The sequence below is a fragment of the Pleurodeles waltl genome, chromosome 1_1, assembly GCF_031143425.1.
Source record: "Pleurodeles waltl isolate 20211129_DDA chromosome 1_1, aPleWal1.hap1.20221129, whole genome shotgun sequence".
NCBI lineage: Eukaryota > Metazoa > Chordata > Amphibia > Caudata > Salamandridae > Pleurodeles > Pleurodeles waltl.
Window position 1 is genome coordinate 213,280,916 of NC_090436.1, and position 17,256 is coordinate 213,298,171.

Consider the following 17,256-nt stretch of genomic DNA (forward strand, 5'->3'; position numbering starts at 1 on the left):
CTGGATCTGGGTGTCTGATTTTTTGGTTGTGCTGTGTCAACAGATCTGGCCTGTTGGGCAATTTGATGCAGGGTACCACTGATAGGTCTAGCAGCGTTGTGTACCAGGGTTGCCTTGCCCAAGTTGGTGCTATCAATATGAGTTTGAGTTTGCTTTGACTGAGTTTGTTTACCAGGTAAGGAAGGAGAGGGAGAGGAGGAAAAGCGTAAGCAAATATCCCTGACCAGTTCATCCATAGGGCATTGCCTTGGGATTGTTCGTGTGGGTATCTGGATGCGAAGTTTTGGCATTTTGCGTTCTCCCTTGTCGCAAACAAGTCTATCTGAGGTGTTCCCCAGAGTTTGAAATAAGTGTTCAGAATTTGGGGGTGAATTTCCCATTCGTGGACCTGTTGGTGATCTCGAGAGAGATTGTCTGCGAGTTGATTTTGGATCCCTGGTATAAATTGTGCTATTAGGCGAATTTGGTTGTGAATTGCCCAACGCCAAATCTTTTGTGCTAGCAGGCTTAACTGCGTGGAGTGCGTCCCTCCCTGCTTGTTTAGATAATACATTGTTGTCATGTTGTCTGTTTTGACGAGAATGTATTTGTGAACTATTATTGGTTGGAAAGCTTTTAGTGCTTGAAAAACTGCTAGAAGTTCTAGGTGATTGATATGCAGTTTTGTTTGATGTACGTTCCATTGTCCTTGTATGCTGTGTTGATCGAGGTGTGCTCCCCACCCTGTCATGGAAGCATCTGTTATTACGTATTGTGGCACTGGGTCTTGGAAAGGCCGCCCCTTGTTTAAATTTATGTTGTTCCACCACAGAAGCGAGAGGTAAGTTTGGCGGTCTATTAACACCAGATCTAGAAGGTGACCCTGAGCTTGAGACCACTGTGATGCTAGGCATTGTTGTAAGGGCCTCATGTGCAGTCTTGCGTTTGGGACAATGGCTATGCATGAAGACATCATGCCTAGGAGTTGTAATACCATCTTTGCTTGTATCTTTTGTGTTGGATACATGCGTTGTATGATGGTGTTGAAATTTAGAATTCTTTGTGGACTTGGAGTGGCTACTCCCTTTGATGTGTCTATTATGGCTCCTAGGTATTGTTGTACCTTGCGCGGCAGAATGTTGGATTTTGTAAAGTTGACGGTGAACCCGAGTTTGAAGAGGGTTTGTATGATCTGATTTGTGTGATTTGAGCACTCTATGAACGAATGGGCCTTGATTAGCCAGTCGTCCAAATATGGGAACACATGTATTTGCTGCCTTCTTATGTGTGCAGCGACTACCGCTAGACATTTGGTAAAGACTCTTGGTGCGGTTGTTAATCCGAAAGGCAGTACCTTGAATTGGTAATGTATTCCTTTGAATACAAACCTTAGGTATTTCCTGTGCGATGGGTGTATTGGTATATGGAAATAAGCATCCTTGAGGTCTAAAGTTGCCATGTAGTCGTGTAGTTTTAGCAATGGCAATACTTCTTGTAGTGTGACCATGTGGAAGTGGTCTGATTTGATGAAAGTGTTCACTACTCTGAGGTCTAGGATTGGTCTCAGCGTTTTGTCCTTCTTTGGTATCAGAAAGTACAGTGAGTAAACTCCTGTGTTTATTTGTGTGTTTGGCACTAATTCGATTGCATTCTTTTGCAATAGTGCCTGCACTTCTATCTCCAGGAGATTGGAATGATGTTTTGTCAAATTTTGTGCTTTTGGTGGTATGTTTGGAGGGAATTGTAGAAATTCTATGCAATAACCATGTTGGATAATTGCTAGAACCCAAGTGTCTGTAGTGATTTCCTCCCATGCTTTGTAATAATGACCTATTCTTCCCCCCACTGGTGTTGTGTGGAGGGGGTGAGTGACATGTGAGTCACTGTTTAGTAGTAGGGGTTTTGGGGCTCTGAAATCTTCCTCTATTTCTAGGGAATTGCCCTCCTCTATATTGTCCCCGAAAACCTCCTCTATACTGTCCCTGGTAACTGGACGGTGTGGCTTGTGAGGTGCTGGCTTGTGTGCTTTGACCCCGAAACCCCCCTCGAAAGGGCGTTTTACGGAATGTGCTGTAATTCCCTCTGCTCTGCGGGGAGTAGAGTGCGCCCATGGCTTTGGCAGTGTCCGTATCTTTTTTGAGTTTCTCAATCGCTGTGTCCACTTCTGGACCGAACAGTTCTTTTTCATTAAAAGGCATATTGAGAACTGCTTGTTGAATCTCTGGTTTAAATCCAGACGTTCGGAGCCATGCATGCCTTCTGATAGTTACAGATGTATTAATTGTCCGTGCAGCTGTATCTGCAGCGTCCATGGAGGAGCGGATCTGGTTGTTGGAAATGGTCTGTCCCTCCTCAACCACTTGTTTTGCCCTATTTTGTAAGTCCTTGGGCAGATGTTCAATGAGATGTTGCATCTCGTCCCAGTGGGCTCTGTCATAGCGCGCAAGTAGTGCCTGGGAGTTTGCGATGCGCCACTGGTTTGCAGCTTGTGCTGCGACTCTTTTACCAGCTGCATCGAACTTGCGGCTTTCTTTATCTGGGGGTGGTGCATCTCCAGATGTGTGAGAGTTGGCCCTTTTCCTAGCTGCTCCTACAACGACAGAGTCTGGTGGCAGCTGTGTAGTGATGAAAACCGGGTCTGTAGGAGGCGCCTTATACTTTTTTTCCACCCTTGGTGTGATTGCCCTACTTTTGACCGGCTCCTTAAAGATGTCTTTTGCGTGCCGGAGCATACCAGGGAGCATAGGCAGGCTTTGGTAGGAGCTGTGGGTGGAGGAGAGTGTGTTGAATAAAAAATCATCCTCGACCTGTTCTGAGTGGAGGCTTACGTTGTGAAATTGTGCTGCTCTAGCCACCACTTGAGAATACGCAGTGCTGTCTTCTGGTGGAGATGGGTTCGTAGGGTATGCCTCCGGACTGTTATCTGACACTGGGGCGTCGTATAGGTCCCATGCGTCCTGATCTTGGTCACCCTGGCTCATGGTGGTGTGAGCTGGGGAGTGTGATGGAGTTTGTGCTGGTGAGACGTTAATCACGGGCGGAGGAGAGGGTGGTGGGGTAACTCTTTTCACCACTTTTGGTTGTGGTGTCTGTTCAGTCTGGAACTCCAACCTTCTCTTTCTCCTAATGGGGGGAAGGGTGCTTATTTTTCCTGTCCCCTGCTGTATGAAGATACGCTTTTGCGTATGGTCCACATCAGTTGCTTGTAGCTCTTCCTCAAACCTATGCTTCTGCATTTGGGAGGTTAGCGAGTGCTCTTCTGTATAAGAGCCTGAAGCTGGGTCGCTTGCAGTTTGTTTCGGCATCGAAACCCTGTCTGCGTGTTTTTTCGGCTCCGAGGTGACTTTTTTCTTTTTCGGGGCCGAAACCTCTCGGCGTCGATCTGTTTCGGTGCCGCTGTCTCGGCGTCGAGCCGTGTCCACACCGGCATCTCGGTGTCGAGGCTTGTCTCCAGCACTTTCTCGGTCCCGAGAAGGCTGCGTGCCGGTGTCTCGACCGGAGTCGGACGACCTCGGCACTGTTTGGGCCTTTTTCGGTGCCGACGGTCGGTCACCGAATTTATGGGTGGAGCCATGGCCGGATGGCAGTGGCGTCCCCTGGGCCTTGTAAATGTTTCTCTGTGTGGTTTTCGACGTCTTACTCACGGTTTGTGTATCGTCGAATCCTTCGGAGTCTGAGTCTTGGATCGAGAAGGTACCTTCCTCTTCCTGTTCCTCGAACTCCCGTTGGGCTGTCGGTGCGGACGCCATCTGAAGTCTTCTGGCTCAACGGTCTCGGAGTGTTTTTCGGGACCGGAACGCACGACAGGCCTCGCAGGTGTCTTCGCTGTGCTCAGGTGACAGGCACAGGTTGCAGACCAAGTGTTGGTCTGTGTAGGGGTATTTATTGTGGCATTTGGGGCAGAAACGGAACGGGGTCCGTTCCATCGGCGTTCTTCAGCACGCGGTCGGGCCGACCAGGCCCCGACGGGGGATCGAAAAACTACCCCGAAGGGCACCGGAGCTCTTCGATCTTCGATGCGGTGTGGAATCTAAGTACGCCGAACGCAACAATACCGACGAAAATCTTCCGAAATTAGCTAATTTTCCGTTCCGAAACTCGGAGCGACAGGAACACGTCCGAACCCGATGGCGGAAAAAAAACAATCGAGGATGGAGTCGACGCCCATGCGCAATGGAGACAAAAGGAGGAGTCACTCGGTCCCGTGACTCGAAAGACTTCTTCGAACAAAAACAACTTGTAACACTCCGGCCCAACACCAGATGGCGAGCTATTGCAGAACATGCGTATCTACAGCGACAGATGCCATCGAACATTCAATTACTCCCATGAGCTTAATAACCTCATATAGACATGTAAAAGCGAAGCAGGCACCTTTTCACAGTGATGTGCAGACACATTAAGCTGTGATTTGCACACCAGTGGCCTTACAAGCAAGATTTAGCAGCAGACAGCAAATGTGTTGGGTATTATTGCCTAATATAAATTGCCCACTGCCCGGTACTTTCGAATGCAATAAGGCTGCCTGTTAAATAAAGTGTTTGGAGTACCACTGCCCATATGTATATACTGCAATCCTCACCGGTTTTGCAATTCGTGCACATCTTCATTTTTAAAGTTAATTATGAGTGTCATACGCCCACTTTACAAAATCCAGTTTTTTTTTTTTAATCTCAGCCAAGGTCACCTGCAATAATTTGGGAGGACTGGGTGGAGATGTTGGAAAAGTATATTACAGCTTTACATGGGCAGAACTTTTCACCGGCTCATAAGAAGGCGCTGTTGTTAAGTGCGTTGGGTAGTGAGGGACAAAGCATTTTCAAATACTTACCAGTGGCAATGGGACCAAATAGTCAACCTATGGACGATGTCTTCAGAGAAGCACTTAAAAGGTTAGAGATCAGATTTGCGAAATAAGGTAACACATTGATGGCAAGATATACATTTTACACACAACCTCAAGCTGAACATGAAACAATTGATGAGTTTGGGTCGAGACTGAGGGGATTGTCCGTCAAGTGTTGTTTTGGAACTATGACTGATGAGTTAATATGTGAATAACTTATTGTTCGATATTGAGAAAGGAAGATTCAAAAGAGATTATGGACAGTGAAGGACCCTTCTCTAGGAGATGCGGTTGAAATGGCGAAAGTAATTGAAGATTCAAAACGTTGCACGAAGGAGTGAAACAGTAGTGAGAAAACAAGTGAAGTGTCTGTGGTAACTAGTGAGAATGAAAGTATGGAAGGGGAGGTCAATGCAGTATCTAAAAAAAGATGCTAAGGGGGTGCTTCTACTTTGTTGAGAAGTAATGGGAAAGAATGTACCCGATCAGGGAGCACATATCATATATCTGACTTTAAAAGGTGCTTTGCAGTTAATAAAGGCTGCAGAAAATGTAGATGTAAGAGTCATTATCGCGTATGTGTGGGGAGAACAAAAAAGAGTGTAGTGCAGGCGGTTGATGATTACAGATACTGTGACAGAATCTTGGTAGTAGACCAGTGTGAAGGAGAAAGACTGGACAAAAATACTTGGTCAGAGGATAAGAAAAGAAGATGCAGAGCAACAACCTAATTTATGGTGTGTGGGTGTGAGGTGGATCTTATGATTGATTCTGGATCCCTGTATACTGTAATTCCGGAGAGTGTGTTCAGAGCACATTGGAAAGAAGTTGAATGTTACCCAAAGGTATTAATCAAGGCTAATCAGGATGAATTCACTGATTTATTAGGATACATGGCTGGTTGTATACAGAATGGCACGCAATGCATAGAAGGTAAAGTGTATGCATCAGTGGATGGTCCTGCCATTCTACGATGGATGCACTAATATGATCTTAATATGATAATCAACCCCAGGGCGCCTAATCAAGTAATGGTTGTGGAAGAAGTTCAATTGGGAGATATTTTGAATGGTGCTCAAAGAGTCTTTGATAAAACTATAGGATGCTTGAAAGGGTATGTTCATAAAAATGTTCTGAAGGAAGACGTATAAGTGTGTCTGTGTCTGTGAGAAAGGAGGTTAAAAAGTTATTGAATGAGGTGTTGCAGGAAAGTATAATTAAACCTGTGGAAGCTTCTCCTTGGGTTTCTCCGATGGTAGTTACCAGGAAAAATGATGGCTGTCTAAGGTTTTGTGTGGACATGAGGTCCTTAAATAAAGATATTTTTACTGGCACATTTCCTCTCCTAAATATCAACAAGCAGTTATCATCTGTGAAGGGTGGTAAGTACTTATCAAAATTAGATATAAGAAGTGCTTACCATCAAATCAGATTACGTGAAGACTCTAAAGCGTTTACAGCATTCATAACGTCTGAGGGTACATTTCAATTCACTTGCATGCCGTTTGGACTAGCACTGGCTGCAGGTGTGTTACAGCATATGATGACATAAATGTTTGAGGTAATTTGGTGGTGGGAGAAACAGTAGAACAGCACAATGTCATCTTGAGAATGATTTTGAGGAGATGAGTGGGGGGAGTCTGGATTGACTTCAAATTGAGATAGATGCACATTTTTAAAGGAACAAATTGAGTATCTTGGATACACAATATCTTATGGTGGTATCACGTCTAAGAGGTGTTTGTTAGAAGCCTTTAGACTGGCACCTTTTTGCATTTATAAAGAGCCATTAAGGTTATTTTTAGGCCTAATAGAATACTAAGCAAATTTTGCAGAGAGATATGCTGACAAAACAGAAAGCTTAAGAAAACAATTGCACAAAGGAAATACATTTGTGTGGGAGGAGGAACAGAAATGTTATGACAGGATTAAGAATGAAATTTGTGGTGCAGGAATTCTTACTGCTTTTGATGTAAAACTGAAGTCTGTACTCACAGCGGATGCAAGCACAACTGGGTTGGGAGCTGTGTTGTCTCAAATACATGGAGGAAAAGAAATAACAGTTGTGTTGGTATCACATACCCTCATACAGGCAGAAAGGAACTATTCCGTAATAGAGCGTGATGCTTTAGCTGCTGCTTGGGCAGTTGAATATCTTCAAACGTACTTGTGGAATAAGCATTTGGTTATTTGGTCTGGTCTTACGCCCTGATCAAAATGTTGTCATCTAGAAGGGCAGGTAAAGGGTCGGCAAGGCTGGCCAGGTTGGCTGCAAAATTGCAAGAATATTTGTAAGTGGTGGAATTTGTTCCGGGGTGGAATAATGTGCAGGCTGATTGTCTTTCGAGAGATAATCTGATGAAGGAGGTTGTCAAGATGATCCATAATGGTGCTGTGAGAGAGAATACATTATCATTGTCTGTGAGGCTATATTTTAAGGTGTTAAATGAATTGTCTGTGTGTGGTGAAAATCTTGTGATGAGAGGAGATCGCTTTGTACCTCCAGGAAGTTTGAAACTAGAGCTGTTTAACCTGGCTCATGAGGGACACTTGGGGCAGGGCTTGACTATTAAAAGACTGAAGAGTGAGTTTTGGGGACCTGGTTTGGATGAACAAGACAGAACGGTGGGTTGAAAAGTGTAGCATTTGTAAGGAGAGTGAGAAAAGGCTGAGAGTGGGTAACAAGAATGAGGGGGGATTTCACATTGAGGATCTGAATAAGCCGTGGCACACAGTTTGCTTAGACCTTATTGGTCCAATTTCAGAATTGACATATTAGTTGAAATTTGGGGTAGTATTGGTAGATGTGCATTCAAAGTGGCTGATTGTAAATTTTCCTAAAGATGTCACTATCAAGACCTCTATAGAAACTTTGTAAAATATTTTTAGGAAGAAGGAGTCCCTTCTGTGCTCATTACAGATCACGGGGCTCAGTTAACATCTCGGGAAATGGTACATTTTCGAGAGCAGTGTGGAATAAAACATTCTCGAACCTCACTGTATACACCCAAAGGGAATGGCATGCAGAAAGGACCAATAGATTAGTCAAAGGTACCATTCAGTTGGCTGTGAGTAATCGTTGTAATGTAAAAAGGATGATGGCCCATACACCACCCACTGCGTCACACAAAAATGCTAGTTTCAGCTGATGCAATGTGTGTTCAGCAGGTACCAGGTTAGTCCCTTCATGGCTCAAAGAATGGGTCATATCGGGGGGTAAGAGTGAACTAAGGCCTGTGGTAGAGTCCACATTTGAAGTAGGTGATTGGGTCAAGATTAGGTCAGGAAGGGCTAAAGGGGGTCTGTCTAAATTTAGAGGTCCTTTACACATTTTGAAGGTTTTTTGTAGTTGTGGAAAGAGGAGAAAGGTAGAATTTCAGGAATGTAGCCTTTTATCAAAAAGGTGGAGAATGTATGAGGAAGGAGGATGAAGTATGTTCAGGCATGATGTTGATTCAGAATGAAGGAACCAATAGGGAAGAAGTCAGACAGACTGGTGACAATGTTGTGGGTGTTGATGTGGGTGGAGCAAGTGGGTCAGAGAGGCAAGAGTTCACTATCCTATTTGCAAGATTATGCAAGGTCATAATCACATGTGGTTGTTGCTCTTCACTTATTCTGGGTGTACATACTGTTATGTTTCCTAGAAATGTTTAATATTCTTGGTGGTTATGCACTTAACTCACTTTTGAGTTCAAAGCATTGGTATAATTATTTTGTGATGTTAATTTTCTTCTTGTTGGCTGTTCTTTTGTGGCCTTATTTTTTCTCCCTTGGATTCAGCTTTGTTTTGTTCTTTCAGGTTTCAACCTCATTTGTATGAGTAATTTTTTTTTTAGTTCTTTTTGTGTAGTGGTAATTGGGAGAGAGGGGGGATGTGTTATGAAGTCAATGGTGTGTTTTGCCTATGCAACTATAAAAATGTAAGGCATTGAGTGTTCCACAGAACTCAGTTACGCCTGGTACCTGGGAGTGGATCGAAGGCAGGTTGTGTGCTTCAATAAAGCTCATTTAAATTATGTTCCACCATTATGCTTGGATGAAGATTATGCTACAGTTGGGAAGCTCTGTGCCAAGATTTCATACTGCCATGACTACTGAAAATGCCATGGGTGGACAATACTGTGCCTGAGATGTACTCAATATGTCAAGAATGACCATTGTTGTGTCAGGAACAGCTTTATGACAGAGACACAGACAATCATGCCCTAAATGCACACTGAATGCTAGGAATTACCACAATTCTACCAGGATGAGCATGGATGGTGACAACAAAACACTAATTACCGCTGCTATGTTAAGGCCAGCAATTTATCACAGCTCAGCATCAAGCCACAGATACGTACAGGGCTACTGTGAGCTTACGGTTGACGTCATGGTGAGCACGGCTAGCTCTGCCTATCTTCAATGCCCAAAAATAAAACTTTATTCCGCAAAATATTTCTTGATTGATCACTAGATGGTTTAATAAGGTGCATAATTTCAATTTAGAACACATTCACATTGTTTCTATATCGGATGATTCTTCCAGCTAAATCTCAACAATAGGGTGGTGATTTATTTTTTCTTTCATTTATACATTGTAAGAAATTCTGATGCTTGGTTAAACGGCACAGAAAGCAAAATGTCTAATGGAGATGTTTGACACTGGGGATAGCCGTTCGTAACTGGGTGGTTAATACCTGATTGGACCATCTCTGGTTATCTCCCTACATGGTTAAAGTTTTAAACCATTTGTTACGGCAGAACACCATTAAAATCTACAAGTGTTAACAAACATAAAATTAACTACCACTGACCATTTTATTTATAATCATAAAATTGAAAACATAAGACACTTGATTGCATATTTCAAGATGTAGGATTATGATTCATAACATTTGGTGGTTGGCATAAAAGTTTTGACACAGTGTCATCTCTGAAAAGCTTCAATGAACTCTTTTTCTTGCAAATCTTACCTCTTCGAATTAGTTCTTTTCCTTCATCAGTTAAATCAGATGTCATATCGTTGTCTCCCATAAATTGTTGAAATCCAAGTAAATTTAAACAACGAGTTCCCAAGCTATCAAAACAAATATATATTAAATTCACCCCACACGTTAAAATACTTTTTCAGTTAAACAGTATCTTGTGCACGTGTTTCAAGTCTCTGGATTAGAAAATATAACTGAATCATTTTAAAAAGAAGGATTTTACAGTGCAGACATGCACTGTAATAAATGTTTGTGCTTCCTCTGTCCATAAGCTGCTTAGCTTGCCCTGTCATATTAAACATTCTGTACTCTAGTAAATCTGCCTGTCAATTTATCAATAATTATAGCTGCCATACAAACAAGTTACTTACTTTCAGTAATGCTATTTCTGGTAGAGACTATCTAACTGCAGATCCCTCACCTTTTCAATATTCCACCAGGCGTCAGACTGGACCCGGAAACTCATAAGCAGTACTCCTACATGGCCAAATGTGACGCCCTGCAGCTCTGCACAGACGTCACCCTGCTCGGGAATGACATGCGGGTCCTATATAGACGCCACCCATGCGCTCTAACAACAGTTGCTTTCTGAACTGCCCGCGCCCAGAGATGCGGAATCCAATCTCCATATTGGTAATGACCAGTGTCAGTTTCTAAGCAGGACCCTTTTAAATGAGTCAAATCCAGTTCACAGAATGCAGAAGACAGGTGGGGAGATAAGGAATCTGTGGTTACATAGATTTTGTACCAGAAACAGCATTAGTGAAGGTAGGTATATTTTTTCTGACAGACTTCTAACTGCAGATTCCTCCCCTTTTGAGTAGATACCAAAGCAGTACCTCCCAGGTGGGTCTGGTAACTGGCTCAACCAAAATGTCCTACTGGATTGAGCAGGAAAAGTGCACCTCTTGATGGACCTAAATGGCAGTAATTGTGCTTCAGGAATGTAGGAAGGGGCACCCAAGTCGCTTCCTGGTAAATGTCCAGGACAGTTACCAAACACGCTAACGCAATGGTAGCAGCCTTGGTTCTGGTGAGGTTTTCCCGCTAGCACTCCGGGGTTGATTTTGAGCCAGTGCGTAGCATTCTCAATGAGGAGCATGATCCACTTAGAGATGGTCATCTTCTCTACTGCCTTGCCTTTCTTGGATCCAGTGAATCCAATAATAAGCTGGTTGTCCCCCCCAGTGTACAATTTTCTTTTGATCCAATCAATGGAGTCTCTCCTCCTTCTTAGAGGGGTGAGGTACAGCAAAGAACCCCGGAAGGGTGATGTTCTGCCTTACATGAAATGAAGTCACTCCCTTTGGGAGCAAGGAGGTTTGAGTTAGTAGAATCAGCTTGTCCGGGTAGAAAGTAGTGTAAGGCGTGTTGACTGAGAGGGCTTGTAGCTCACTCATCCACCATGCCGATGTTATGACAAAAAAGACTGTCTGAGGATAAACAGTCAAAGAGGACAGCTGTGCAGAGGTTCGAAGGGAGCACTCACGAGTAATGCAGAACCAAATGTAACTCCCATTGGGGCATAATAAACAAAGAAGGGGAAACATATTGTAAACCCTTGATAAAACACACCACCATAGGTGAGTTAAACAATGCAGGTTGGTCAACAACCGTAAGAAGGCCGGAAGAGCGGACAAATACTATGTAGTGGTGTCCAATGAAAGTCTTTGCTGGGCAAAGAACACAAACAACAGCACTTTGCATAGTTTAGCATGAAGTGGGTCAGTCTCCTTGCTACCACATCAAAGATTAAACATGTCTTAATGACAGGCGTATAGCAAGTTAGTGGTGGGATAGCTGGTTGCCAAAATGACATCAATAACTGGGGGAGGGAGATCAAAAGCTCTCAATTGTAACAGTTGAATCTCCAAGCATGAAGGTTTGAGTTGTCCTACTGCTGTGACAGAAGGTCCTTCCGAAGGGCCAGCCTGATCGGAGGACAGAGGCTCATGCCCAGGAGTTGGGGATAGCATACTCTCCATGCCCAATCCATAGCCACTAGCATGACTTGGGCTAAGTCAGTCCGAATCGTCTTCAGAACTCGGGACAGAAGAGATATCAGCAGAAAGGTGTTGAGGGGTCCAGTGTGCCACTCTACATGGAAAAGTCTCAGGGTGAGAGACGCCTTGAAAACTGCAACACACAAAAATGGCAACATTACCAGACATATCCTTGGTGGTGGAAAAAAGATAGTGCCAAGGTTCTCCCCATTCACAGAAGAGTCCTTGCACCATCTCCCTTTGTAACTTTCATGATCCCCAAAGCATCAGTGGTCAAGTTCATCTGCCCTGGCATTCAAAGATCCTGCCAGGTGGCACACCACCAGGAACAACTCCTGGCGTTTCAGCTATGTCCAGAGTTTCACAACATACTGGCACAGGGTCTACGACCCTACCCCTCCCTGTTTGTTGCAGTATCACATGGTGGTGTGCAGTCTGTGTGCAACTATGCCAGCTTCCCTTTGATGGTAAAAAGGAAAGCACAATAAAGGACTTTGCAGGCTGCTGTAACTGGAGGGGCAGAAGACTAGGCTGTTGTCCATGTGTTCTGTGAGCATTGCAGCTGTGGCCTCAAAAGAGCAGGGAGATTGCTGTACTGGCTGCATCTGCTTCAGATACTAAAAACCCCTATTATAACAACAGAGGAGGGGACAGTGTTGATGCAGCTGGAGAGGAAGAGCTGATAGGCCCAGGGAACGTCCTGTGGCTCAGCTCGCTTCAGTGCTGCAGGGCAGAGACTGCTTTATCTAAAAAAACAGATGGGAAATGGTGAATGGTATGCCCAGAAGACCAATAGACTGGCCTGGATGTCACCTGAAAAGCCAGTGGACCACATTCAAGCATGCCTGCAAAGGGCCACACTGGTGGCTATGGCTCTGCCAAGAGAGCTCTGTGTTGTCCAGCCCGCAGAGAATAGTAAACTTGGTCACATCACGACCACCCTATTTAGCCTGAGATAGGATGACACAAGCCTCTTCCAGAACCATAGATAACACCTGGGTAACTGGCTCCCACAAGGCCTAAAAGGCAGCTTGCATTCACGGAGTGTAGGGCCAAACTTGTGGATAAAGAGACCCTTTCTCCAAAGGTCTCTATCCTCTTCCATTTCCTATGAGGGGGAGTAGTCGGAAACAAATTTGAGTTATCCTTGCTGGCTGAAGCCTGCACCACAAGGCTCTCAGATGTGGGGTACTGGGTGAGAAAGTCTGGGTCTCTCGAGCAGGGCGATGGCGTCTGGCAGCCTGCCAACTGACATGGGTCCAGAACAGGTTCAGCCAAGGTCCACAAAATGGTGTTTTTAACAGCCTCCTTACAGGGATGAAGGGCTCAGAACTTGTTTGACCATGCTGAAACACCTCAGTTAAGGCATTAGTCTTTACCTCCCGATGGGGGAGCTGAAGATAAAGAACCTCTGCTGTCCTCCACACAACCATTGCAAAGGAGGCAGCACTTTCTTCTGTGGTAGGGCCCAGTGGCGAAACCAGTCTAGTGTCTGTGGAAGTAGATAGACCACTGGCATCCTGAAGATCTTTATAACAATTATCGTCATGAGAGGGCCTGGCAATCTTGTCCTCAGCGTCACTGCCACCATTATCAGATTTTATGCCAAATAATTTAAAGAGGACATGAGCTCTGCTGGAAGGCAAGGGCACTGTGCAGAGATTAGAAGAGTGGCTAACAGCTCAGGCTCAGTCAAAGTGGGGGGAGGCATTGCTTAAGTTTGGGTTGGTGCTGTCTCAGGGCCAGACAACACTATGGGTTGGCCGTCATCAGGAGTCAATTGCTACGGCATGGGTGGATCATGTTCAGGTGTTGGCTGTGGTGCCGGATAGGGAACCTTGGTCTGGAATCTGGAACATAACCAGAGGGCCCACTGGCGCAGAGCATGGACCCACTAGCAGAAATCCAGTTGAAAGGCCTCTTGGCTCCTTGGGGCATGCAGGTGCGCTAGGGGGAACCAGTAATATGCCAAAAATCTGTACCATGGCATCCCGGAATTCCTGAATTTGCTGCAGCATCACCAATGGATTCGGAGGGGGGTGGCTTCAGGAGCGAGGCTGGGAGGCATGGTGATGCCATTGTTCCTTCCCAGGAGATCGAAATTGCTAAGGTGGGATTGAGTCCCACTTGGACTTCTTGTGCTTTTTCTTTGACTTACCAGAAGATTTGGACCGCAATGACAATCTTTCACGAGGACAACCTTTGGAGCAAGACTGGGACCTCCCTTTGGACCTCAACTGGTAAAGACATGGAGTCCTAGGGTTCTCGGCTACAAACAGATTTTCTTCTCAATCCTGGATGGCCTTGGGGTGCATCAAGAAGTAGTCATTGCAGACCTCAGACATGGGGGTGTGACTTTTCCCTTACACACTTTAAAGCATTTTAGGAAATCAAAAATTACAGTCTCTAAAGAGAAGAGGGATAGCTTCGGATCCATGGCTATTGGCACAAACACTATGTCAGCACGTACGGGTGGCAGATATATAGAGCCCTGTGCGTCACTTTCAGTGCCAAGCCGCATTGCCCCACCTTTTGCCACCAAGGGGTACTGCATAACATTTTTCCGATCCAGTCTGATCCCTAAGGAATATTCAAAGGGTGAGAAAACCGTGGTTAGAAGTCCCTTCCAGAAATTTATGTCAGTATATTTAAGTCAATCCAAATTACATACCAGAAGAACTGTAGCATGAAAAGTTCAATGCCTTTGTAGTGCCTTGCAATGAAGGAGAAAGCACTACGAAGTGACCATCCTTCTTTTTAAAGATATATACTGGAGAATTTTTCTGACTGCTGGCCAAATAACCTTTTTTTCCTACCGTTACAATTCTCTATGTAAATTAAACCATAAAGATGATTAAAATCCAACCAAAATGGAAAGCTAGGGATGTGGGAAATACGATAAGTGAGATTTGAAAATAGATACTACGTAGCAAATTAAGAAAACAGGTATATCTGGAGTAATGCAAAAGTAGAAAACACAGCATTTCACAGTCAAGTAAATATATAAAAAATGGCAACACAAATATTTAAGTAAAGTGTTCTTGCCAGGGAACACAGTGCATTTCATCAGAAAACAGCAGTTAAACAAAGAAAGGCTTCCTTTTTTATTCCTTTTATAGACATAAGAGCCTCCTTTGTATCTAATTCTATTCTGAATCAATAACTTTGGAATCCTTTGATGGGATAATATAATGCCGAAGCCTGGACTTTTACCTGATATAAACACAAACTAATTCATGTCTCCTGTGCAATACTCTTTCTCCATGCTGGTGTAGCAAAGCCTTTAACCAACCTATATTCACTGGACCTAAAATGGACATGGGGATAAAAGTGCTGCAACGTTTCCACAGAACAAGAATGATCATAAGAAAAACAAAATAAATGTACTTTTTTGTCCCAAGAACTTATGAAGCACCGGAAAGAGTACACTTTGTTTGATGAGTTCTGCATCTCCACCAAATCTGTAATCTCAATACCTACAAAGGCCTCTGTAAATTTAGTGCTGTAAATCAGTGCAGTTATGACAAACCATGAAATATCCCCAGTTCAAAAATGTGATGAAATTGAGGAGTACAAATTTAGGTGGCTTACAAAATTCAACGGTTAATTTGTTTAAAAAAGTTTGTCAATTATTGTGTAGTATGAACAAGTTCCTGTCCCAAATGATCAGCATTTCTTTCAGTAGAGCCATCAGAGCTCAGCCACAACTTACTCAAATAAACCACTGTGCAGAAGGTAATTTTCTCAATAATGCCCCTTACTTGAAGGTCTGTTCTATTTATTGGGTATGTGTGGATTCCTCAGGAGGTTTCTGAAGAACCGGTTTTCTACAGCAATCAACATGGCAGATTTCACATAGCTCCTTGTTCTGTCCCATAGAAAATCTATACCTATACCACAGAGATCACATCTGATCTGCAAAAGGTCAGTCCCCCACCACTCCTCATAATGGGTCCACCACTGCGGAGTATGGGCATTTTGGACACATGTTTGAAGCAGAAGAATTACTGTGCCCTAGGTTCTCAAATACTACAGGAACTTTGCATAAGGATGAACAAATGCTTCTTTTCAAAAGATGCCCATGACCCTAAAAAGAAAAATGATCATGCATGACGTAAAGGGACGGGTAATATAAGGACGTGACAGGCTGCTTGCCAAGATCCATGACATGGCAAAAATGACAGGCAACTATTGGGGTATTTTATGGTTTCACATAGTTCTTATGATTTACTACACAAACTTTACCAAGGCCTCTATATGTATCTTGATGGGAAGTGAAGGAATACATAGAATTTCAAGATATGCAGTGCTCATTCTGGAAAGCAAATTACAAACTCTTGAAAATGGTTGGAAAGCATCCAATATCCATGTCTTGGGGTTACCCATGTGGCCCATCAGCCATCTGTCACAGTGGTGATGCACTAAATCTACAGTGACAGCTTTGCTCCACCACAAAATGGTGCGTTGAACATGCCAAAAAAGGCATACAGCCTTCAGGACAAACCAAACGGGCCAAAGGCAACATCACCCATCAGAATGATCATTGTGGTGCTTCAGGATCCAGGCATTAGAAGTATCATTTTTTGTAAAGCAGCTTCGCTGAAAGAGTTTCTTCAGAAGGTATGCAAAAGAATCGTACTTATCCTGTGTTATGATGGACAGACACAACACACGCTGCAGCAGCTAAAGGTGATTTGTGGAGTGCTCCAGGACTTTGGTGTCAGGACATTCATTTATAATCCAACCAAGCTTAAAGTGTGGCACGATTGCAAGACCTTTTTTTCGCAGGTAAAGAAAGCACAAAGCTTTCTTGATGGTCTCAAAGTGAGATCCCCTAGTACTTATGCGTCTGAACTGAAATGAACTGCCAGATTCTCTGTAACAGTTAAGATGTGCTGTAGTATGAAATTTGAGAAGTTTTTTTTAGTTCTTATTTTGGTCTAATTTAGTTTTCCATATTGATAAAATTGTGGTTGAGATTCCTGCTTTCGTTCCATGAATTTCGAACAACTTTACTCTTTGTTTTCCTTTCTTTTACTCTTCTGTCCATGTATTCCTTGTTTTAGCTTCTCCTCCAACCGGGTCCTCTTCTCTCTCTTTCCCTTTGGAGATGTTCGTGGATGGAGAAAATAATGTGTACAATCTGTGAGAGGGTCATTAACGCTCAAGATGAGGGCTGTCTGTCCAATGTAGTTTATTTTGGTGAGATCTGCTGAGCTATATCCAATTTCTTCCCTCTTTTGTTGTGATGACTCAATAAAAATTACTTAAACCTAAGGGTGGTTCTCCAGCACCAAGGCCGGCTTTAACACTGGTGGCAGCCGGAACAACAGTCTGTTTTTTTGGCACCCCCCCTTTTCACATGACCTCCTTCTCCTCAAATTGCCTAACACCCTTCAGCAGTCCCCCTCATCTCTCCATAGCTCCTCTCTGACATACATTTAAGAAAAGGGAA

The 17,256-nt window shown here is 43.8% G+C and overlaps 1 protein-coding gene across 1 annotated transcript in view; it reads right to left on the reverse strand.

Annotated features, from left to right (window-relative positions):
- The window catches only part of LMBRD2 (LMBR1 domain containing 2), a 214,498-nt gene that overhangs the window by 44,481 nt on the left and 152,761 nt on the right, over window positions 1-17,256 (reverse strand). Inside the window, exon 14 of the mRNA XM_069220991.1 lies at window positions 9,784-9,887. Within this exon, the coding sequence (XP_069077092.1) occupies window positions 9,784-9,887 (104 nt within the window). The remainder of the gene's footprint in view (window positions 1-9,783; window positions 9,888-17,256) is intronic.